A 24,739-nucleotide genomic window follows, 5' to 3' on the forward strand; every position below is an offset into this window, starting at 1 on the left:
TTACTGTGCACTTCAGATTGTTACTTTATATTTTGTATGCTTCAAACTCATGTGTGGTTAATGCACTAGCAATTAATGCATTTTCAGCACAATGCTCACATATGCTGCCAAAAGCAAACAAATTTGTGATGTGATTTAATGTATGCATGCAGATACTTTCCGTAGTCTATGATAATAATAATAAGATAGGCCTGGCAAAATGGCCCTTCAAAATAAGCACATTTGTAGAGCAGCAAGGGAAAAGATGCACCATAGAGTTTGTACACAAGTAGGAGAATATTTAAGTATAAATACAGTTGTAAATAAGTGGTGCTCCACTGGGTTCAGTGCTAGGGCCACTGCTATTTTTAATATATATAAATGATTTGATTGATAGATAGATAGATAGATAGATAGATAGATAGATAGATAGATAGATAGATAGATAGATAGATAGATAGATAGATACTTTATTAATCCCAAGAGGAAATTCACATACTCCAGCAGCATACTGATTTGGATAGGAATATAAGTAACAAGCTGGTTAAGTTTGCAGATGATACCAAGACAGGTGGATTGGCATATAATCTGGAATCCGTTAAATCATTAGAGAAGGACTTGGACAGAATTCAAGTCTTAGGCAGATTTGTTAGGCAGATGGTCAACAACAAAATGCTGATCTTGAATAATGACCTAGCCAGTCTCTTGACAAGGCAGATGAAATTTAATGTCAGTAAATGTGAAGTATTAGCATTACACATAAGAACTAAACATGTTAAGTGTGAATACACAATGGGAGGTGTGAAAATCGAGAGTACACCTTATGAAAAGGATTTAGGAGTCATAGTGGACTATAAGCTATTGACTTCCCAACAGTGTTCAGAAGCTATTATAAAGGCTAAATGTTATATAGCACAATGTGTGGAGTACAAGCCCAAGGAGGTTATGCTCAAGCTTTATAATGCACTGGTGAGGCCTCATCTGGAGTACTGTGTGCAATTTTGGTCTCCGGGCACCAAAAAGGACATAGCAGCGCTAGAAAAGGTCCAGAGAAGAGTGACTAGGCTCAATCCAGGGCTACAGGGGATGACTTATGAAGAAAGACTGAAACAGCTGAGCCATTTCAATTTAAACAAAAGAAGATTGAGAGGAGACATGATTGAAGTGTTTAAAATTATGAAGGGAATTAGTGCAGTGGATTGAGACTGTGACTTTAAAATAAGTTCATCAAGAACATGGATCTACAGTTGGAAACTTGTTAAGGGTAAATTTCGCACAAACATTAGGAAGTTCCTCTATACACAGAAAACAACAGACACTTGGAATAAGCTACCAAGTAGCATGGTAGTCAGTAAGACTTTAGGAACTTTCAAAACTAGACAATGTTTTTTTAGAAGAATTAAATGAATAGAATGGGTGAGTTTTGTTGGGCTGAATGTCCTGTTCTTATCTAGATTGTTCTAATGCTCTAATGTTCTAACAATGGGCATTATTTTTACATCATTTGATCCATGTATATTGAAATGCTATATATCTTCAAGGGTAGAAAGCAATTACATGGAAGATATTTCGTTTGGTACAAATATGGATATTTCTACATTAGAATATCTTTTTAAAAAATTGACCACCAATGACAAGTGCAAGAGCTTTCTTTAATAGGCTAGATTGTAAGGGCTTGTTTGCTGTTCACAAAAATGCTTTGAAAGGCAATATTACAGTCTAGTTAAACTTGCTTGTTTTTGCTTAATGGGAAAAAAAGAAATTGGAAGGAACAACTCTTTGAATACTTATTTTTTTATTGCACATCATGTTTAATTTTTTTTACTGTATAGTCTTTATAGTGCACATATTTTCCAGGATTCTGTGATTTAAAGGGTATGTGCAATATATGTTTATTTACTTCTTGTTCAGTTGTTCTTTTATTATTTTGCACAATAGAGATATTTATGAAAATAAACATCTCAGTACAACTACCCATTGCTAACCTATGACACTAGGCTAACAGAATCACTTAACTGGAATATATTTAAAATGTTTATGTACATAGATTATACCATGTTATATACAATAACCATGATCATTATTAATTAAATCATGATATACATTTTGGGCCATAATGACCACTCCTACATGGAACTGAAACTAACAACACTAAATTTCAAGTTTAAGCATTGTTACCCAGCAAAGGGTTATTTGTAATAAACCCACTTCCTGTAAACAAAGAAACAAAATAGGAACAAATTGTAATGTTTCCAAATCAAACAACCTTAAAAAACAAATTCTACATAGTTAAAAAATCATAAAAGCACCCAAAACACATGTATAAGACAGGTTAAATGCTATAACATGATATTCCAGAAATATAACTGGGACAGAAGCCAAATTCATCTTTCATTATTGTTTCCTATTTTTTGGCCAAGCATAAACACAGTTGTCATTAACAGAATTGACAGAATATGCTTTTTTGGCAAGTCATTTGATATAATTCCTATTATACCAGTTTTTATTTTTAAATCATTGTTATTTTTTGTTTTTGTTACTGGTTTCTCTACATTTTAATTTTTCAATGTTTCAAGCACTGCTGCCTTGTAGTTAGGAGACCTGGGTTCGCTTCCCGGGTCCTCCCTGTGTGGAGCTTGCATGTTCTCCCCGTGTCTGCATTGGTTTCCTCCGGGTTCTCTGGTTTCCTCCCACAGTCCAAAGACATGCAGGTTAGGCGCACTGGTGATCCTGAATTGTCAGTAGCGTGTGCTTGGTGTCTGGGTGTGTGTATGTGCGCCCTGAGGTGGGCTGGCGCCCTGCCCAGGGTTTGTTTCCTGCCCTGTGTTGGCTGGGATTGGCTCCAGCAGACCCCCGTGACCCTGTAGTTAGGATAATGGATGGATGGATGTTCTATCACTTGTTTACAGTCCAGCAGTTGTATATATTTTGGTATCTTAACATAATGTTAATCTCAAGGAGGCACCCTGTGTACTGTACCTGTTTCAACTGACCACTATCCATCATTTTTATTGCTGTTGCTTTTTCTTCCATCTTTTTCTCATTCTCTGCAGCTTCAGCCAGTGAAGCAAGAAGTTGTCTATTCATATGTTTTAGTTCTGCTTGTTCTAAGATTGCAGTTTTCAAAGCCTTGCGCACAGGGACACTGTCATGTTCCAGATGTTCTGCATGTGACCTCGTCTGACACAGCTCCATCTCAAGCTATAAGAAAGAACACTCAGATTCTTATAAATAGCATTTTCATCCTTTATTGAAACAATCACTGCATTTTAAGAACTATTTATTAGTGTTTAAGGAAAGAATAGTTGGCTGCAGCAGACAAGTTATTTGAGTTGCAGGTTTATAACATTTCCATCACTTACATAAGAGTATACAGTTAGGGCCATAAATATTTGGACAGAGACAACTTTTTTTCTAATTTTGGTTCTGTACATTACCACAATGAATTTTAAATGAAACAACTCAGATGCAGTTGAAGAGCAGACTTTCAGCTTTAATTCAGTGGGTTGAACAAAAAGATTGCATAAAAATGTGAGGCAACTAAAGCATTTTTTTAACACAATCCCTTTATTTCAGGGTCTCAAAAGTAATTGGACAAATTAAATAACTGGAAATAAAATGTTCATTTCTAATACCTAGTTGAAAACCCTTTGCTGGTAATGACATCCTGAAGTCTTAGACTCATGGACATCACCAGATGCTGGGTTTCCTCCTTTTTAATGCTCTGCCAGGCCTTTAATGCAGCGGCTTTCAGTTGCTGTTTGTTTGTGGGCCTTTCTGTCCGAAGTTTAGTCTTCAACAAGTGAAATGCATGCTCAACTGGGTTAAGATCAGGTGACTGGCTTGGCCATTCAGGAATTTTCCACTTCTTTGCATTTATTTAATAAACTCCTGGATTGCTTTGGCTGTATGTTTTGGGTCATTGTCCATCTTTATCATGAAACGCCAACCAAATCAATCTGACTGCATTTAGCTGGATTTGAGCAAATAGTATGTCTCTGAACACCTCGGAATTCATTTGGCTGCTTCTGTCCTGTGTCACATCACCAATAAACACTAGTGTCCCAGTGCCACTGGCAGCCATGCACACCCAAGCCATCACACTGCCTCCACCGTGTTTTACAGATGATGTGGTATGCTTTGGATAATGAGCTGTTCCATGCCTTCTCCATACTTTTATCTTGCCATCATTCTGGTAGAGGTTGATCTTGGTTTCATCTGCCCAAAGAATGTTTTTCAAGAACTGTTCTGGCTTTTTTAGATGTTCCTTAGCAAAGTCCAATCTAGCTTTTCTATTCTTGAGGTGTATGACTGGCTTGCACCTTGCAGTGCACACTCTACATTTACTTTCATGCAGTCTTCTCTTTATGGTAGACTTGGATATTGATACGCCTACCCCTTGGAGAGTGTTGTTCATTCGGTTGGCTGTTGTGAAGGGGTTTCTCTTCACCATGGAAATGATTCTGCGATCATCCACCACTCTTGTCTTCCATGGATGTCCAGGTCTTTTTGCGTTGCTGAGTTCACCAGTGCTTTCTTTCTTTCCCCTGGATGTACCAAACTGTAGATTTTGCCACTCGTAATATTGTAGCAATTTCTGAGATGGGTTTTTTCTGTTTTCGCAGCTCAAGGATGGCTTCTTTCACCTGCATGGAGAGCTCCTTTGACCGCATGTTGTCTGTTCACAGCAAAATCTTCCACATGCAAGCACCACACCTCAAATCAACTCCAGGCCTTTTATCTGCTTAATTGATGATGACATTATGATGGACTTGCCCACACCTGCCCATGAAATAGCCTTTGAGTCAATTGTCCAATTATTTTTGAGCCCCTGAAATGAAGGGATTGTGTTAAAAAATGCTTTAGTTACCTCACATTTTTCTGCAATCTTTTTGTTCAACCCACTGAATTAAAGCTGAAAGTCTGCACTTTAACTGCATATGAGTTGTCTCATTTAAAATTCACTGTGGTAATGTACAGAACCAAAATTAGTAAAAAATGGTCTCTGTCCAAATATTTATGGGCCTAACTGTACATTATCATTGTTACTGCACAACAATTTATTTAGACATGCACATACAAACAAACATGCACTGTATCTGCACCATACCTCCAATTTACTTGATTATGTGAGACACTTCTTAGTTTGATTTATCAATGCATTACTGGAATTCTAAATAGTAATGTAGTATTTCCAATGCAAGGTTCAATTACTATTTACAATAGCATCTTTGAGAATATTATGTTATGCTGTTGTTATCTCAATTATGTTTCATTATTTCTCATCTTATACAACTTCTCTGTATGCAACATTCTGTAAATATGGGTTATTAATTATAGTAGTAAAGTTTTGCCTGCATAAACCAGAGGTCCTCAATCACAGTCCAGGAGGGCCACAGTGGATGCAGGTTTTTGTTCTAACCCGGTTGCTTAATTATAAAACAATTCTTGCCAATAATTTAATTTCATGGCTTGTTAGTGCTTTAACTCTTCTATGTCAGGAAATTCTCATATCCTAGATTTTCTTCCCCTTTCTAAGGATATCATCCAAACGATTTGAAGGCTAAAATATACGAGTAATTCTCAGTCCTTCACCTTTTTCTCTTTACTTTCCTTCCAAGTTTTTAATTAAACCCAATAGTGCATAATAAATACACACAGGTGTAAATGGTAACAAGTGAAATGGAGAAATGCTGGTTTCTTTTGTCATTTGCATCTTATTGCTAATTAGGAGCAATTAAAAACCAAGAATTAGGGTTAGGGTTAGGGTTAAAATAATAAGCAAATAATGTTCAAAATCTTAATGGGCGAGACCACTAAAGTGAAGCAGGAGTGCTACTTAAGCAATAAGGGCTTCTTATTAAGCAATTGGGTTGGAGCAAAAACCTGCAGCCACTGCGGCCCTCCAGGACTGTGATTGAGGACCCCTAGCATAAACAAAATAAAGCTCTCTGGTATTCTGTTTGGCCTATTAGCAGAGTTGACAATGCCATCATGGTCAGACCTACAGCCATTCAAAACATTATGTCACGTGGCACTGTGAAAGGGATAAAATTTGCTTGCTTTAGTTCTACCTGTTCTTTTTGCTTTAGCATACAATTGTAAAATGAAGGACGAATAATATCGATACCTCTGATACAAGAGCAAATAAATGTTAACTACTATACCTGCAGAATATTGGAGTTAAGGGTTTGCTTGTCCACTGCTAATGCTGTATTCAGATCACTCATTTTGGCTACCACATCTTTTTGCTTGTCCAGGTCCATTGTTAATTGGTTACAAGAAACGGATAGATAATGGTTTTTGTCATTAGCCTGTTAGAATAATAAAACAATTGCCTGAGTCATGAAAAGAAACAAATGTCTAATAAATTTTCAAGCTTAAAAAAGAGCAGTTTCTTAGTTTTTAGTCTCAGTGAATGGTTGGCATTAATGAAGAGCTAGCATACTATAAAACACCCTGTAAGGTTTTGTATCTTAAATTGCAGCACATGTTTCTAACAGACAGGTTATTGTAAAACTTTACATTTTTACATCTGTTTCATTTTACGGTACCAAATTTTAATATTAAGTAAACTGTATAAAAAGAATGTTATTTAACAACATACCATGAATAACCTCCTGGGGGAAAAAAAAGTTTAGCTGGGTACAAGGCAGTAGACAGCACTGCACAGGACCCAACATTAAGTTGCATAAAAGGTGGCTTTTAATTGCATAAACAGTCAAAACTTTGATGAAGGTGTGTATACATTATTTTAAACTAAGCTCAAATACAGTATCTGTATTCCTCAATGAGAAAATGACAGCATTGAAAATACCATAATCTAGAAATTTCTGAGCAGGACAATGGTATACTAGTCACCACTACCTACTTACAGGCAAATGGGACAATGAGTTATCATCTGTAAGGAATTTGCATATTTTTATACATTTTTTTCCATATCTCAAAAATACCTATGTTAGTGTAACTAATTATTCTAAATTGAACAAGTATAAGCATGTGAGGGGACATGCTTAAATGAGATGACCTAATATCTTTGTTGTTTCCTCTTCTGCTCTCTTGATTCTGCAGATGTCAAATTTTGTTTTGGACACCATTCATAAAGAAAGAGATATACAAGTGTAGATTATGAACATTCTACTGTTAGCTGTAGCAGAGTGGACCCCTTTGCCCAAAAAAAAGAGAAAAAAAGCAAAAGCATTATTAACTCTTACAGCATGATGCATCTTTGTAATAAAATGACATTGAGGCTACAAATGAAGACCAATCACAACCAATTTATGTTTAAATACAGACACTCTCTTTGCAGGCATAATTAAATCAATGCTACAATCCACAATACAGAGTTCACCCTGATAATATTGCTACAATTCTGTACAGACCAGTACTTTAGTAACGAGTGGGCTTATTTGTTTATTAGAAGATTCCCCTAGATTGAAAGAACCACACATCAATTATACATTCTGTACCACAGACATCTAATGTTAACATGTCAATTTATCTGCAGACTTTTTCCATCTGGTATATTCTTTCATTTTTCTTCCCTGGGCTAGTGCTATATTATATGCTGTATGCTTTACACACCCTGCCATTTCTTATTCTTAGAAATATCTTGCAACTAATCCAAATTATCAGGCTTGATTGCACATAAAAAGGTAAGTAAGCAGCTCTGCATGCCTGGCAAAGAATAGACTGCAGCATAGAAGCAAAACATAGCTTAAATGAAGTAGGACTAGATATTCAACAAGGATTCAAGGCTAATTCTAAACTGTAAAAACCCAGACAAGAAAATTTAGGTGGCTTCCCTACGCTAACCAAAACCGATGTGCGTACTTATTTCAGTGGTATGATGCCACTGTCGGCTGCCATATTGAAGTTTCCAATGTCACTAATTCTCCAACTTCCTGTGTAGGCAGAAGGCTGAAATTTGGCAGGCTCATTCCTTACAGCTTACTTACAAAGGTTAAGCAGGTTTCATTTCGAAATTCTACGCATAACGGTCATAACGGTCGACAACGTACGCCATGTTGAACCTTCTTATTTATGGCCCCATCTTCACGAAATTTGGTAGACGGCTTCCCTGCGCTAACCGAAACCAATGTACGTACTTATTTCGGTGGTATGATGCCACTGTCGGCTGCCATATTGAATTTTTCAATGGTCTTTGTTACTTATGGGCCAATCTTCAAGAAATTTGGTACGCGGGTTCCCAACGCTAACTGAATCCTACTTACGTCCATAGCCTGCAGCTCGGTGAGGCGGTGTTGGGTCCCCCATCCCAACATCTCCTACTTTGTTGGCAGCCTGCCTATATAAAGCCGTCCGTCGCTCCAGTCTCTACATTCCCTTCCTTGCTTTGCCACGGGATCCACGTCTCCCTGCTGATAACTACAGCCTTTTTATTTAATCCACAGCTTCTCCGCTGTTTTATTGTTCATTTATTACGATTATAGTTATTGTGTAGGTATTTTAGACTTACTTTACATTGTTCAGGTACACATTTCCTTTATCATTCCAACCGTACCCCCATTAACATTTCTATTTTGGTGATCACCATCGATCAAAAAACTGTCACTTACCGAGTGGTTTCCATGCCCGGAGATGGCACCTACCTTTTCCATTCTCTTTGTTACATATTGCATGGCCAAATCAGGCTCACTCTTGATATCCAGAGGAATATTGTGTCTTATGTATTGAATGACTGGGACAGGTTCAAGGTATAGACTGATGACGGTACAGAAGATAATTATACTACACAGGAGCACTATAAGAGTGAAATGCTTAAGCCCTATGCTTCTGCATGTGAGTTGATGGCTGCTGCTGAATTGTTCGGTTGTCGCTTTCAAGTGTATAAATGGCCAAATATTTTACACCTTTCGACAAACTCTCAAAAGCTGGATGTGAAGTTATCGATGAAACCGGTTGTATACTTACAACGCTTGACAGATGCCGAATGTCTCTTCAACACAAGTCCTACAAATATTGTTGTAATTGAAACAAACCATGAAACTTAAACCGATTATGACAGCAGCAATCCAAGCTGTGAGATTTGAAACAAGATTACTGTTCACATTGCCAACTGTACGTTGCATGCTCAAGAGTAAGTTCAGCGCACAGCTTGGTCATATTACAACCGGAAGGCCGAACTCATAATGTGGTATACAAAGAGATCCTTAACAAATAATTATTGGTATATTTTCCCTCAGTTTAAAAAGGTTTAATTTTCTTCTTAATAAAATTTAAAGGCAGTATTAGCGCTCTGAAGCTGAGTATTTTGCTATATATATATATATATATAGCAAAATACCCGCGCTTCGCAGCGGAGAAGTAGTGTGTTAAAGAAGGAAAGAGAAAGAAAAGGAAACATTTTGAAAATAACGTAACATGATTGTCAATGAGGGCGGCACGGTGGCGCAGTGGTAGCGCTGCTGCCTCGCAGTTAGGAGACCCGGGTTCGCTTCCCGGGTCCTCCCTGCGTGGAGTTTGCATGTTCTCCCGTGTCTCGTGGGTTTCCTCCGGGCGCTCCGGGTTTCCTCCCACAATCCAAAGACATGCAGGTTAGGTGGATTGGCGATTCTAAATTGGCCCTAGTGTGTGCTTGGTGTGTGGGTGTGTCCTGTGGTGGGTTGGCACCCTGCCCAGGATTGGTTCCTGCCTTGTGCCCTGTGTTGGCTGGGATTGGCTCCGGCAGACCCCCGTGACCCTGTATTCGGATTCAGCGAGTTAGGAAATGGATGGATGGATGATTGTCAATGTAATTGTTTTGTCACTGTTATGAGTGTTGCTGTCATATATATATATATATATATATATATATATATATATATATATATATATATATATATATATAGAGCAAAATACCCGCGCTTCGCAGCGATGTCGTGTGTTAAAGAAGTTATGGAAAAGAAAAGGAGAAAAGGAAACATTTTAAAAATAACGTAACATGATTGTCAAAGTTGTTTTGTGTATTTGGCGGCAGCATCACGAAGTTGTTTTGGTCTAGCTGCATCAGAAAATGTACCACGACGTCTGACACGCCTCCTTTTTACTGTTTTCTCACAGCTTGGATTGCTGCTGTCATAATGGGTTTGAGTATACATATATATATACATACATATCTTCATATCTACAGTGGTGTGAAAAACTATTTGCCCCCTTCCTGATTTCTTATTCTTTTGCATGTTTGTCACACAAAATGTTTCTGATCATCAAACACATTTAACCATTAGTCAAATATAACACAAGTAAACACAAAATGCAGTTTTTAAATGATGGTTTTTATTATTTAGGGAGAAAAAAATCCAAACCTACATGGCCCTGTGTGAAAAGTAATTGCCCCTGAACCTAATAACTGGTTGGGCCACCCTTAGCAGCAATAACTGCAATCAAGCGTTCGATAACTTCCAATGAGTCTTTACAGCTCTGGAGGAATTTTGGCCCACTCATCTTTGCAGAATTGTTGTAATTCAGCTTTATTTGAGGGTTTTCTAGCATGAGCCGCCTTTTTAGTGTCATGCCATAGCATCTCAATTGGATTCAGGTCAGGACTTTGACTAGGCCACTCCAAAGTCTTCATTTTGTTTTTCTTCAGCCATTCAGAGGTGGATTTGCTGGTGTGTTTTGGGTCATTGTCCTGTTGCAGCACCCAAGTTCGCTTCAGCTTGAGTTGACGAACAGATGGCCAGACATTCTCCTTCAGGATTTTTTGGTAGACAGTAAAATTCATGGTTCCATCTATCACAGCAAGCCTTCCAGGTCCTGAAGCAGCAAAACAACCCCAGACCATCACACTACCACCACCATATTTTACTGTTGGTATGATGTTCTTTTTCTGAAATTCTGTGTTCCTTTTACGCCAGAAGTAACGGGACATTTGCCTTCCAAAAAGTTCAACTTTTGTCTCATCAGTCCACAAGGTATTTTCCCAAAAGTCTTGGCAATCACTGAGATGTTTCTTAGCAAAATTGAGATGAGTCTTTATGTTCTTTTTGCTTAACAGTGGTTTGCGTCTTGGAAATCTGCCATGTAGGCCGTTTTTGCCCAGTCTCTTTCTTATGGTGGAGTCGTGAACACTGACCTTAATTGAGGCAAGTGAGGCCTGCAGTTCTTTAGACGTTGTCCTGGGGTATTTTGTGACCTCTCGGATGAGTCGTCTCTGCACTCTTGGGGTAATTTTGGTCGGCCAGCCACTCCTGGGAAGGTTCACCACTGTTTCATGTTTTTGCCATTTGTGGATAATGGCTCTCACTGTGGTTCGCTGGAGTCCCAAAGCTTTAGAAATGGCTTTATAACCTTTACCAGACTGATAGATCTCAATGGCTTCTGTTCTCATTTGTTTCTGAATTTCTTTGGAACTTGGCATGATGTCTAGCTTTTGAGGTGCTTTTGGTCTACTTCTCTGTGTCAGGCAGCTCCTATTTAAGTGATTTCTTGATTGAAACAGGTGTGGCAGTAATCAGGCCTGGGGATGGCTACGGAAATTGAACTCAGGTGTGATACACCACAGTTAGGTTACTTTTTAACAAGGGGGCAATTACTTTTCACACAGGGCCATGTAGGTTTGGATTTTTTCTCCCTAAATAATAAAAACCATCATTTAAAAACTGCATTTTGTGTTTACTTGTGTTATATTTGACTAATGGTTAAATGTGTTTGATGATCAGAAACATTTTGTGTGACAAACATGCAAAAGAATAAGAAATCAGGAAGGGGGCAAATAGTTTTTCACACCACTGTATATACATATATACATATCTACATATACACATATATATGTGTATATATATATGTATGTGTCTATATGTGTGTGTATAGCTTTGGTCACTGAGTGCAAGGGAAAAATAATAAAATATAGTCTATAAGTTATTAAACAGTAAAACATTAACGTTTTAAGAAGTACAGGTACATTGAGCACTACTGGAGTGGTTGCGGGTAAACTACATTTTAAAGCCTGTGTAACACAACAGGTAAGTAGTACTAACAGCAGCTAAAATGTATATGGATCATCTCTCGGTAGTAAATCCCTTTTGAAAGGCGCTACACGACGGCTGTGGTATAGAAATTACATTTTCTATGTGAACGTCCAAATTTATGCCTCTGGTAATGTGCCTTACCGGCATTACCAGCAATTAAAGAAAATTAGTTTTGTGTCCTCTGCAGTGTTAAGAGAGAAAGGCTTTGGTTTGGGATAAAAGGAAAAAAGGTGTAAAGAAGGGAAAGTTGCCTTTTTCTTTTATAGAGTATAGAGAGATGTGTTCGCTGACGATATGAGCACCTTTTGGGGACAGTCGCGGTGAGTCTTGTGTAGACTAGTGAGACGTCCCTGCCATTAATCGGCTGGGATGGCACTGTCGGTCCTCCACTCCTGTGCGTGTCTTCTGCGACCTCATAATAGTATATGTACAAATGAAAGTGCGAAGTGCCTTAATATTAGTTTGCTGCGGTGTAGAAAAGGGATCCCGTGTTTGCAGTTGTCTGTGCTATAGCTCAGGGGAAGGAGGAAAAAAATTAAAAGTGCTCACTTTGACTTAAGGCAGAAGCGCAGTCAGCGTCTCAAAGGCCGGTACAGCTATACGCGCGCGCCGGCTGCTTGACTTTTGCAGGGCAGGAGACGCCACTTTTTGCAGACACGTTCACGTGGTCAAAAGTCTCAGCCCTCTTTGGAGGTCATTCATATATATATATATATATATATATATATATATATATATATATATATATATATATATATATATATATATATATATATATATAGCTGATCACCCATTGGCCTCGCTCACTGAGTACAAGGGAAAAAAATAAAATGTAGTCTATAAGTTATTAAACAGTAAAACATTAACGTTTTAAGAAGTAAAGATACATTGAGCACCACTGGAGTGGTTTCGGGTAAGCTACAATTTAAAACTGATATAACATAACAGGTAAGTAGTACTAACAGCAGCTAAAATGTATATGGATCATCTCTTGGTAGTTGATCCCTTTTGAAAGGCGCTACACGACGGCTGTGGTATAGAAATTTACATTTCCTATGTGAACGTCCAAATTTCTGCCTGTGGTAATGTGCCTTACCGGCATTACCAGCAATTAAAAAAAAAACATTTTTGTGTCCTCTGCAGTGTTAAGAGAGAAAGGCGTTGGTTTTGGATAAAAGGAAAAAAGGTGTAAAGAAAGGAAACTTGCCTTTTTCTTTTATTTAGTGTGGTCCTCGTTGACGATATGAGTGTCGCGGTGGGACTCGTGGAGTCTGGAGAGACGGCCCTGCCATTAACTGGCCGGGATGGCACTGTCGGTCCCCCACTCCTGTGTGTGTCTTCATAATCCGACCTGACGACCTCATAATAGTATACGTGTAAAAGAATTTCGAAGCGCCTTAATATTAGTTTGCCGCGGTCTAGAAATGGGATCCCGTGTTTACAGTTGTCTAGGCTATAGCTCATGGGAAGGAGCAGATGTGGGTATGTGAGAAGGGCAATGGATGTCACAATGTCAAAGGCTGTTTTTTGGCTGTTTTTTTTACTTTGTGCCAAGTGCTACGCAGGTCTGGCCTGCTGCAAGCCTGAAGTGGATTAACTGGGTTTGAGAATATGAAGTTCAAATTTGCTGAACTAGACTAATGCACATGGCTTATAAGAGATGACGACCACTAAGTGAACGTTGAAATTTGCTGAACTAGACTAATGCACATGGCCTATAAGAGATGATGACCACTAAGTGAACCATTTTATATATATATATATAGTATGCATATATATGCATATATATATAAAATACCGTATGTCTGTTCCAACTCTGATTTAAGACAGACAGAGTGTTTTAAGTAATCAACAGAAGTTGAGACACCTGTGCAAATGGATTCAATTTGCAAGGCTTAATTTACTATAATTGCAGCAGAACATCTGTAAGTTCTAACAGTTGTATTAATTTAACCTTTTCACCAGGTTAGGTCATTCATTGTATTTCAACTGATTAAATTAGAAGAAAACTGAGATGTTCTAAAACATTTGACCAGTAGTATATATATATATATATATATATATATATATATATATATATATATATATATATATATATATATATATATATATATATATATATATATATATGTCACACACGCCAGCATGGGAGGCAGCTAAAGGGCTCGAGTGAAGGCAGTTCTGAGCCATGCGGGATGTGGCAGAGCGCACTAACTCTCTTTCTCACTTCCCTGTAGACCTAACCGGGAGGTTCCACCTGTCTCTCTGGACGTCACTTCTGGGACCGAGCCAATGGAGACAGACCTTGCCAGCTCCGGCCCCCCTGATGTCACATCCGGGACTAAACCAATGAACGATGAACACGTGCCCGACCCTTATGACCTCACTTCCTGTCTCCCCCTTTAAAAGCCTTCCCTTTTCCCTTCTGTGTCAGTCTTGTTTTGGACTCTGTTGTAAGCACTTCAGTGCTGGTATTTAAAAGAAAAACGAAGTTGCAGCCGGGATACCAATTACATGGGTGGCTGCCCCAAACCTTTTCTGTCTTTGTCTCGTTTTGTGACAGTGGCGTAGCGGCAGGATGGAGAAGTCCCAGAAGAGAAGGGGACAGGACCTGCAAAACACCCAGGTGGGGGGCGTGCGGGGCGAGTATTCAGGCGGGAGGGTGCCCGTGGTTGGCGAGACCGGTGCGGGCTCCGCTCCCAGCACGCAGAACTAGGCCATCTAGAGAGGCCAGGGAGTGTGCGGGTGGGGCTCACCAAGTGGGCTGCCCTGGAGGAGGGAGACAAGAGGGACTCAGTATGCTCTCTTGGGGGAGAGTGCCTGCCCCCCAGTGAAACCACAGCCCCTTTTACCACCTTGGGGTGCCCCAGACTGGCAGGTGAGTAAAATAACGAAGTGGAGGTTGGACCCTGAGAGGCCGACCAGTAAACAAGCCTGGTCCTTATGGGCAAAAGTATGGCAGTGGCTACGGCCCTTGGAAAACAAGCCCTACCAGGTCATTGAGCAGGTAGCGTGCTATCTGCTCCTGAAAGCACTTCCCCAGGGCTTCACCCAGCCGGTCTGGGGCGTGCAGTTCTGAACATGTCAGGGCTCATAGAGCTTCTGGAAACACAGAGGCGGCCTCACACTCTGGGAGAGCAGAACCGTCCTTCTGCCAAACTCAGCGGGTATGTCCCAAGACCTAGCCCCTCCCTGTATAACCCGGAGCTTGCATCGGCGTCAGCGGCGCTGGCAGCAAAACGCTTGGAGGCGAGGAGGAATGCAGGTGGAGGGAGGAGGGCTTGGTGTGCTCTGACAAACCCGTTGGCGGTCCCGCATACAGGCGTGGTGATCGTTAGCGGGTTTAAAACTTCGCTCTGCTCGATTCCGGCAGCAACATTTCCATTGTTGCCCGCCGTTTTGTGCTACGCGACAATGGCTAAAATTCAAGACCAGTATAACCTGTGTCCACGGGAAACCGCTGGTACAGCCCCGCCGCTTGTGTCATTAGCTACGGAGGATCAGTCCAGAAAGTAACCGTGGCAATCCTTCCTGATCCTCCACACCCGGTGATACTAGGGCGGGACTGGTCTGACATTAAAAGCGGTGAGACACATACCACTCCGGGGTTAAGTTGGGCCTCGTTATGGGACGGAGATGAACCGTCTCAAGCTGCCTCCACGCCGTGTAATCAGCCGGCAGAGAGGTGAAGCAGCCGTCCTGGCTGGCGTGGCAACTCCGGGCGTCGCAGGCTGACGTCATCCACCAGCGCCAGGCGGAGCGGGGAAACCACGCCCATTGAGGTCGGCGCTGACCCTCTCTCCGTGTTCGGTTTCAATTTAAAAGGCGCCGGCTTCTTTCAAAGGGAGCAATGGAATGGCGACTCCCTGAAGTTTGTAAAAAATGCAGTGGTCCTTGTCAATGGCCAGCGCACTAGTCAGTCGATGCCACAGGGCCCCTACTTTGTGTTAGATAATGACCTCCTTTACCGTGTAGCAATGCATGGCGGGCAGGAGGCGAGGCTGCTGCTAGTGCAGCGTACCTTCCGCGGCAGGTCTGCGAGCTAGCACGCCCACCTCCTAGGTGGCCACCTGGGCACCGAAAAAACTCTGGAGCGGATCAAGCTCCGGTTTTACTGGCCAGGAATTAATGAGGAGGTTCGTCGCTTTTGCGCTTCCTGCCGGAGTGTCAACTGCGACAGATTCCTAGGAGGGACCGTGCTCCTCTTGTTCCTATTCCCTTGATTGGCGTTCCCTTCCACAGAATCGGGTCGACCTGGTGGGACCTCTAGAGCCCTCAGCCGAGGACACAAGTACATTTTAGTCCTCGTGGATTATGCTACGATACCCGAAGCTGTTCCGTTGCGCTCAGCTACCTCTAAAGCCATCGCACGGGAATTACTAGGGGTATTGGCGTGGGGATCCCCAAAGAAGTCTTGACAGACCAGGGGACCCCTTCACCTCGGAGGCGTTCAAGGAGACTGCCAGATTACTGAAAATAAAGCATTTAAAAACCTCGGTGTATCATCCTCAAACCGACGGATTAGTAGAGAGGTTTAATCAAACTCTCAAGCAAATGCTACGTAAGGTGGTCAGCGAGGATGGAAGGAACTGGGATCAGCTCCTCCCCCTCGTCCTTTTTGCCTATCGGGAAGTCCCACAAGCCTCCACGGGGTTCTCCCCCTTTGAACTACTGTATGGGCGACAACCTCGGGGCATATTGGATATTTTGAAAGAAGGCTGGGAAGAAGAGGCTCTTCCCACCACTAACATACTGGAGTATATCGCGCATTCTGCGATAGATTTGGAAAGATTCGCCTGTCCTTAAAAGTCACATGGAGGAGGCTCAAGCAGCACAGGTTAGCTACTACAACCGCTGCACGTCTCTTGGGGAGTTCCACCCGGGAGATCGGGTCATGGTCCTAGTGCCTACCTCCCACTCTAAGTTGCTTGCCCACTGGCAGGGCCCCTCTGAGTTAAGGAGAGGAAGGGACTGGTGACTATTTGGTGAGTCAACCCAATCGCCGGCCAAAGGAGCGGTATATCATGTGAACCTGCTGAAACCGTGGAAGGACAGGGACCCGATCCCTCCTCCGGCCAGCCCGCTCACTCTTCGCTCACACACACGACCTTAACTTTGGCGCAGACTTGAGACCCAGGCAGCGGCAGGAGCTGGAAACAGTTATCCGGACCGTCGAGAGGTAGTCAGTGAACACCCGGAAGGACCTCTCTGATTGAGCACAACATTGTGACAGAGCCGGGGTTGTTGTCCGAGAACGCCTGTACCGTCTCCCGAGGCAAAAAGGCTGAAGTGGAGCTTGAGATCAAGCGCATGCTGGAACTAGGTGTAATTGAGGAGAGTTATAGTCCCTGGTCCAGCCCCATTGTGCTCGTCGGTAAGCCTGACGGGAGTTGGAGGTTCTGCAATGACTTCCGTCGGCTTAACCAAGTCTCCCAATTTGATGCCTATCCAATGCCACGCGTGGACGACCTCCTCGAGAGGCTTGGACAGGCTCAATACCTGACCACACTTGACATGACAAAGGGTACTGGCAGGTTCCTTTAACGGACTCTCGAAGGAAAAACGCGTTTAGTACCCCTAGCGGACACTGGCAGTATCGTGTCCTTCCATTTGGGTTACGGGGCTCCAGCAACCTTTCAGCGTCTGGTGGACAAAGTGCTTCGCCTCATAACTCATACAGTGCTGCCTACCTAGATGGCGTGGTCATCTATTCCAGCACATGGAAGGAACACCTACAGCATGTCCAAGCGGTATTACGGACACTTGGTGAGGCGGGCTCGGATTAATCCCAAGAAATGTTTCTTTGGATTAAGCGAGGCCAAATATTTAGGCTACCTGGTGGGTCGGGTACCGTAAGGCCACAGTGCTCCAAAATTGATGCCATTCTGAAATGGCCCGTCCATGAACCAAGCGGCAGGTCCAAGCCTTTCGGGTTAGCGGGTACTACCGCCGGTTTGTACCCGGTTTTGAGAAAGCGGCCCTTGACTGATTTAACAAAGAAGAGGGCCCGAACATTGTGGTATGGACTGCAAAACAGACACTGCATTTGGTGACTTGAAGAAGGCCCTTACGTCCGCACCTATTTTGATGGCACCTAACTTTTCTTTGCCTTTCATCCTCCAGGCGGACGCCGGACACAGGCCTGGGAGCCGTGCTGAGCCAAAGTGTCGATGGTGTGAACACCCGTCATGTTCCTGAGCGGAAACTGTTGGACCGGAGACCAGGTATGCGGCGGTGGAGAGGGAGGCTCTGGCGATTAAATGGGCGATCACTCAGCTGAGGTACTACCTGTTGGGCGTGAGTTCACCCTTGTCACGGACCATGCACCTCTACAGTGGATGGCCCTGCACAAGGAGTCGAATCCGCGGGTCACCCGGTGGTTTCTTGACCTGCAGCCGTACAAGTTTTCGCTCGTTCATCGTCGGGTGCTCTCCATGCCAGCGCCGATGCTCTCTCGGGTTCACGACCTCTCGGTTAAGGTCGCCCGACCCGGCGGGTCTGGGCTGAGGGGGCCTTGTCACACACGCCGCATGGGAGGCAGCTAAAGGGCTCAGTGAAGGCAGTTCTGAGCCATGCGGGATGTGGCAGAGCGCACTAACTCTCTTTCTCACTTCCTGTAGACCTAACCCGGGAGGTTCCACCTGTCTCTCTGGGCGTCACTTCTGGGACTGAGCCAATGGAGACAGACCTTGCCAGCTCCGGCCCCTGATGTCACATCGGGACTAAACCAATGAACGATGAACACGTGCCCGACCCTTATGACCTCACTTCCTGTCTCCCCCTTTAAAAGCCTTCCCTTTTCCCTTCTGTGTCAGTCTTGTTTTGGACTCTGTTGTAAGCACTTCAGTGCTGGTATTTAAAAGAAAACGAAGTTGCAGCCAGGATACCAATTACATGGGTGGCTGCCCCAAACCTTTTCTGTCTTTGTCTCGTTTTGTGACAATATATATATATATAATAAATATATATATATATATATATATATACACATACACACACGCCGTGGCGCTGACGTTTGAGGTTCGATCCCTGTCACGCCTGATGAGCCCAAATAAAGGCGAAACACGTGTTGCATACTCTTTGCATTATTTGACAGTAAACTATGTACTATATATATACTATATAATGCAATGATGTGGAGATGGCAAATGTCAATATTTTATTTGTAATAGAACGTAGATGACAGATCAAACGTTTAATCCAAGTAAATGTATCATTTTAAAGGAAAAATATGTTGATTCAAAATTTCACGGTGTCAACAAATCCCAAAAAAGTTGGGACAAGTAGCAATTAAATGCAGGAAAAAGTAAATTTGAGCATAACGAAGAGCTGGAAGACCAATTAACACTAATTAGGTCAATTGGCAACATGATTGGGTATAAAAAGAGCTTCTCAGAGTGGCAGTGTCTCTCAGAAGCCAAGATGGGTAGAGGATCACCAATTTCCACAATGTTGCGCAGAAAGATAGTGGAGCAATATCAGAAAGGTGTTACCCAGCGAAAAATTGCAAAGAGTTTGCATCTATCATCATCAACTGTGCATAACATCATCCGAAGATTCAGAGAATCTGGAACAATCTCTGTGCGTAAGGGTCAAGGCCGTAAAACCATACTGGATGCCCGTGATCTCCGGGCCCTTAAACGACACTGCACCACAAACAGGAATGCTACTGTAAAGGAAATCACAGAATGGGCTCAGGAATACTTCCAGAAACCATTGTCAGTGAACACAATCCACCGTGCCATCCGCCGTTGCCAGTTGAAACTCTACAGTGCAAAGAAGAAGCCATTTCTAAGCAAGATCCACAAGCTCAGGCGTTTTCACTGGGCCAGGGATCATTTAAAATGGAGTGTGGCAAAATGGAAGACTGTTCTGTGGTCAGATGAGTCACGATTCGAAGTTCTTTTTGGAAATCTGGGACGCCATGTCATCCGGACCAAAGAGGACAAGGACAACCCAAGTTGTTATCCAACGCTCAGTTCAGAAGCCTGCATCTCTGATGGTATGGGGTTGCATGAGTGCGTGTGGCATGGGCAGTTTGCATGTCTGGAAAGGCACCATCAATGCAGAAAAATATATTCAGGTTCTAGAACAACATATGCTCCCATCCAGACGTCATCTCTTTCAGGGAAGACCCTGCATTTTTCAACAAGATAATGCCAGACCACATTCTGCATCAATCACAACATCATGGCTGCGAGGAGAAGGATCCGGTACTGAAATGGCCAGTCTGCAGTCCAGATCTTTCACCTATAGAGAACATTTGGCATCATAAAGAGGAAGGTGCGACAAAGAAGGCCCAAGACAATTGAACAGTTAGAGGCCTGTATTAGACAAGAATGGGAGAGCATTCCTATTTCTAAACTTGAGAAACTGGTCTCCTTGTTCCCCAGACGTCTGTTGAGTGTTGTAAGAAGAAGGGGAGATGCCACACAGTGGTGAAAATGGCCTTGTCCTAACTTTTTTGGGATTTGTTGACACCATGAAATTCTGAATCAACATATTTTTCCCTTAAAATGATACATTTTCTCAGTTTAAACTTTTGTTCCCTGATTTAGTTCTATTCTGAACAAAATATTAGAAGTTGGCACCTCCACAACATTGCATTCAGTTTTTATTCACGATTTATATAGTGTCCCAACTTTTTGGGATCGGTTTGTATATATATATATATATATATATATATATATATATATATATATACAGTATATATATATATATATATATATATATATATATATATATATATATATATATATATTATGTCTATTAGAATCCTAACTAGGAAAAGAAAATCAGAACACATTACTCCAGTTTTGATGTCACTACACTGGTTACCTGTGTCATTCAGAATTGACTTTAAAATTCTGCTTATGGTTTATAAAGCCTTAAATAATCTCGCCCCATCTTATATATCGAATGTCTGACACCTTATATTCCAAATCGTAACCTCAGATCCTCAAATGAGTGTCTCCTTAGAATTCCAAGAACAAAACTTAAAAGAAGTGGTGAAGTGCCTTCTGCTGTTATGCACCTAAAATCTGGAATAGCCTGCCAATAGGAATTAAGCCAGGCTGATACAGTAGAGCACTTTAAAACACTGCTGAAAACACATTACTTTAACATGGCCTTTTATAACTTCATTTTAATCGTAATTTAACTTAATCCTGATACTCTGTATGTTCAATTCATCATAACAACTATTCATGGTGGCTCTAAAATCGGTACTGACCCTACTCTCTTTTCTGTTTCTTTTCCGGTTTCTTTGTGATGGTGGCCTGCGCCACCTCCACCTACTCAAAGCTTCATGATGCTCCAACAATGATGGACGGATTAAAAGGAAGAAGTCTACGTGACCATCATCATCATCAAGCCCTTCCGTGAGAACCCTAAATCCAAAGAGGACTGTTTCATTTATGTTAGGTAGAATGCCCAGAGGGGACTGGGGGTATCATGGTCTGGAATCCTACAGATTTTATTTTTCTCCAGGTGTCTGGAGTTTTTGTTTTTCTGTCCCCTGGCCATTGAACCTTACTCTTATTCGATGTTAATGTTGATTTATTTTTTATAATTATGTCTTTCATTTTTATATTCTTTAATATGTAAAGCACTTTGAGCTACTGTTTGTATGAAAATGTGCTATATAAATAAATGTTGTTGTTGTTGTTGTTATATATATATATATATTATGTCTATATATATATATATATATATATATACTAAGTGAATTTGACTCCTCTACTTTTTCATTTTATTTAAGCAGGTGGATATATGAGCTCTTCATAAATCCGAGACTCAAACATTTCTTATGTTTCCTTTGCAAAAAAATACAATGCACCCGGAAAGTATTCACAGTGCATCACTTTTTCCACATTTTGTTATGTTACAGCCTTATTCCAAAATGGATTAAATTCATTTTTTTTCCTGAGAATTCTACACATAATACGCCATAATGACAACATGTAAAAATTTTACTTTAGGTTTTTGCAAATTTATTAAAAATAAAAAAACTGAGAAATCAAATGTACGTAAGTATTCACAGTCTTTGCTCAATACTTTGTTGATGCACCTTTGGCAGCAATTACAGCCTCAAGTCTTTTTGAATATGATGCCACAAGCTTGGCACACCTATACTTGGCCAGTTTCGCCCATTCCTCTTTGCAGCACCTCTCAAGCTCCATCAGGTTGGATGGGAAGCGTCGGTGCACAGCCATTTTAAGATCTCTCCAGAGATGTTCAATCGGATTCAAGTCTGGGCTCTGGCTGGGCCACTCAAGGACATTCACGGAGCTGTCCTGAAGCCACTCCTTTGATATCTTGGCTTTGTGCTTAGGGTTGTTGTCCTGCTAAAAGATGAACCGTCGCCCCAGTCTGAGGTCAAGAGCGCTCTGGAGCAGGTTTTCATCCAGGATGTCAGTGTACATTGCTGCAGTCATCTTTCCCTTTATCCTGACTAGTTTCCCAGTTACTGACACTGAAAAACATCCCCACAGCATGATGCTGCCACCACCATGCTTCACTGTAGGGATGGTATTGGCCTGGTGATGAGAGGTGCCTGGTTTCCTCCAAACGTGACGCCTGGCATTCACACCAAAGAGTTCAATCTTTGTCTCATCAGACCACAGAATTTTGTTTCTCATTGTCCGAGAGTCATTTAGGTGCCTTTTGGCAAACTCCAGGTGGGCTGCCATGTGCCTTTTACTAAGGAGTGGCTTCCATCTGGCCACTCTACCATACAGGCTTGATTGGTGGATTGCTGCAGAGATGGTTGTCCTTCTGAAAGGTTCTCCTCTCTCCACAGAGGACCTCTGGAGGTCTGACAGAGTGACCATCGGGTTCTTGGTCACCTCCCTGACTAAGGCCCTTCTCCCCCAATCGCTCAGTTTAGATGGCCGGCCAGCTCTAGGAAGAGTCCTGGAGGTTTCGAACTTCCACTTACGGATGATGGAGACCACTGTGCTCATTGGGACCTTCAAAGTAGCAGATATTTTTTGTAACCTTCCCCAGATTTGTGCCTTGTGACAATCCTGTCTCGGAGGTCTACAGAGAATTCCTTTGACTTCATGTTTGGTTTGTGCTCTGACAGGACCTGTCAACTGTGGGACCTTATATAGACAGGTGTGTGCCTTTCCAAATAATGTCCAGTCAACTGAATTTACCACAGGTGGACTCCAATTAAGCTGCAGAAAAATCTCAAGGATGATCAGGGGAAACAGGATGCACCTTGAGCTCAATTTGGAGCTTCATGGCAAGGCTGTAAATACTTATGTACATGTGATTTCTCAATTTTTTTTATTTTAAATAAATTTGCAAAAACCTCAAGTAAACTTTTTTCACATTGTCATTATGGGGTGTTGTGTGCAGAATTCTGAGGAAAAAAATGAATTTAATCCATTTTGGAATAAGGCTGTAACATAATAAAATGTGGAAAAAGTGATGCACTGTGAATACTTTCTGGATGTACTGTATTTTTTTTGCAAAGTAAACATTAAAAAGGTTTGGGTCTCGGATTTATAAAGAGCTCATATATCCACCTACTTAAATAAAATGAAAAAGTAGAGGAGTCAAATTCACTTAGTCTGTTTTTTGTTTTGTGAGAACAACTTCAGAAGTAGAAAGCTAAAAGGCTTGAACTATGTGTTCGGTGAATCTATATGAAATTTAGATATTAACATTTTTGACAAACGCTGCCCCTATTTGCAATTGGTACATGCTACCCTTTAATGGTGCTAATCAATTTTTTACCTTTCAGCAAAAAAATTCTTAGTATAACTTTTTCTAAACCCTATTTAAATGTGTACAATTTAAGCTAATTGCATTCCAACTCAGATATATTTAAAATATAAAAATATTCTGACATTACAAATTGACTTAAAATTACTTTGGGGGTTCAATCTATTTCAATTACACTAAAACATTCTGAAGTACCTAACTGTATTAATAAGCACTGTGCATACAGATCTTTACTAGTCATGTAATTTAGAAAAAATGTATAAATTGAAATTATTGATTTTTGTAAATGCAAACTTTTTGACAATTCAGACATTCATTCCACCATCAGAAATGAGCTAGAGGCTTAACCTCAAGTAGCTTTTAATTTTTTTTGGCAAATGCCAATTTGTCATTGTAGTGATGGACTAGAACAGAATTTCTAGAAAGTAACTTATGATTACTGACAACAGATATTTCACCTCCAAAACTGAAACTACAGTTGGGTATTGTGCTACAGTCAAAAGCAGAACATTCTTTGAATTGGTCAAGAGGGTCCACATAAGATATACAACAATTATATCACTAACACAATATTATTTTGCTTAAAGCTGAAATCCAGGGTAAAATGTATTTTTTTGACTTCCAAGAAAATGAGCTGTCATAAGTAATGTCTAATTTTTATTTTTGCTTGTGCAAAATGAAATACTCACAGTGAAGTAACATTACACTTTGAAAGCAGAATGGATAATGCAGCCACCACATTGAATGAATAAGACGTTACTGAAAAATTCTGTAATTACCAGATATTCATACATTTTAAAACAGTACTTTAAATTAGTTGATGCATGACTGTTTGTAGTAGTGATAACACAATGTATTGTTATAAATATGTATGTAGGGCTGTAATCCACCAATGTTAAAATATTTTGATGATTTAAATGTAATGATAATAAGGGGAAAACCAATAACATTCTCGTTTGACTTGTATAAAGAGGCCAAACAACACAGCACAGTATGGTCCCACTAAAAAATCCGGCAGTTTACCATACATAGAAGAGAAAAGCAGCTAGTACAAA

The 24,739-nt window shown here is 41.1% G+C and overlaps 1 protein-coding gene across 4 annotated transcripts in view; it reads right to left on the minus strand.

Moving 5' to 3' along the window:
- Positions 1-24,739, minus strand: part of LOC120531142 (centrosome-associated protein CEP250-like) — a 328,524-nt gene that overhangs the window by 50,419 nt on the left and 253,366 nt on the right. For all 4 annotated transcript variants that reach the window (XM_039756280.1, XM_039756279.1, XM_039756281.1 and 1 more), the window contains 2 exons: positions 6,147-6,293; positions 2,959-3,180 (listed from right to left, as the gene is read on the minus strand). In XM_039756280.1, the coding sequence (XP_039612214.1) occupies positions 2,959-3,180; positions 6,147-6,293 (369 nt within the window). The remainder of the gene's footprint in view (positions 1-2,958; positions 3,181-6,146; positions 6,294-24,739) is intronic.

The sequence above is a fragment of the Polypterus senegalus genome, chromosome 6 (assembly GCF_016835505.1).
Source record: "Polypterus senegalus isolate Bchr_013 chromosome 6, ASM1683550v1, whole genome shotgun sequence".
NCBI classification, from domain to species: domain Eukaryota; kingdom Metazoa; phylum Chordata; class Cladistia; order Polypteriformes; family Polypteridae; genus Polypterus; species Polypterus senegalus.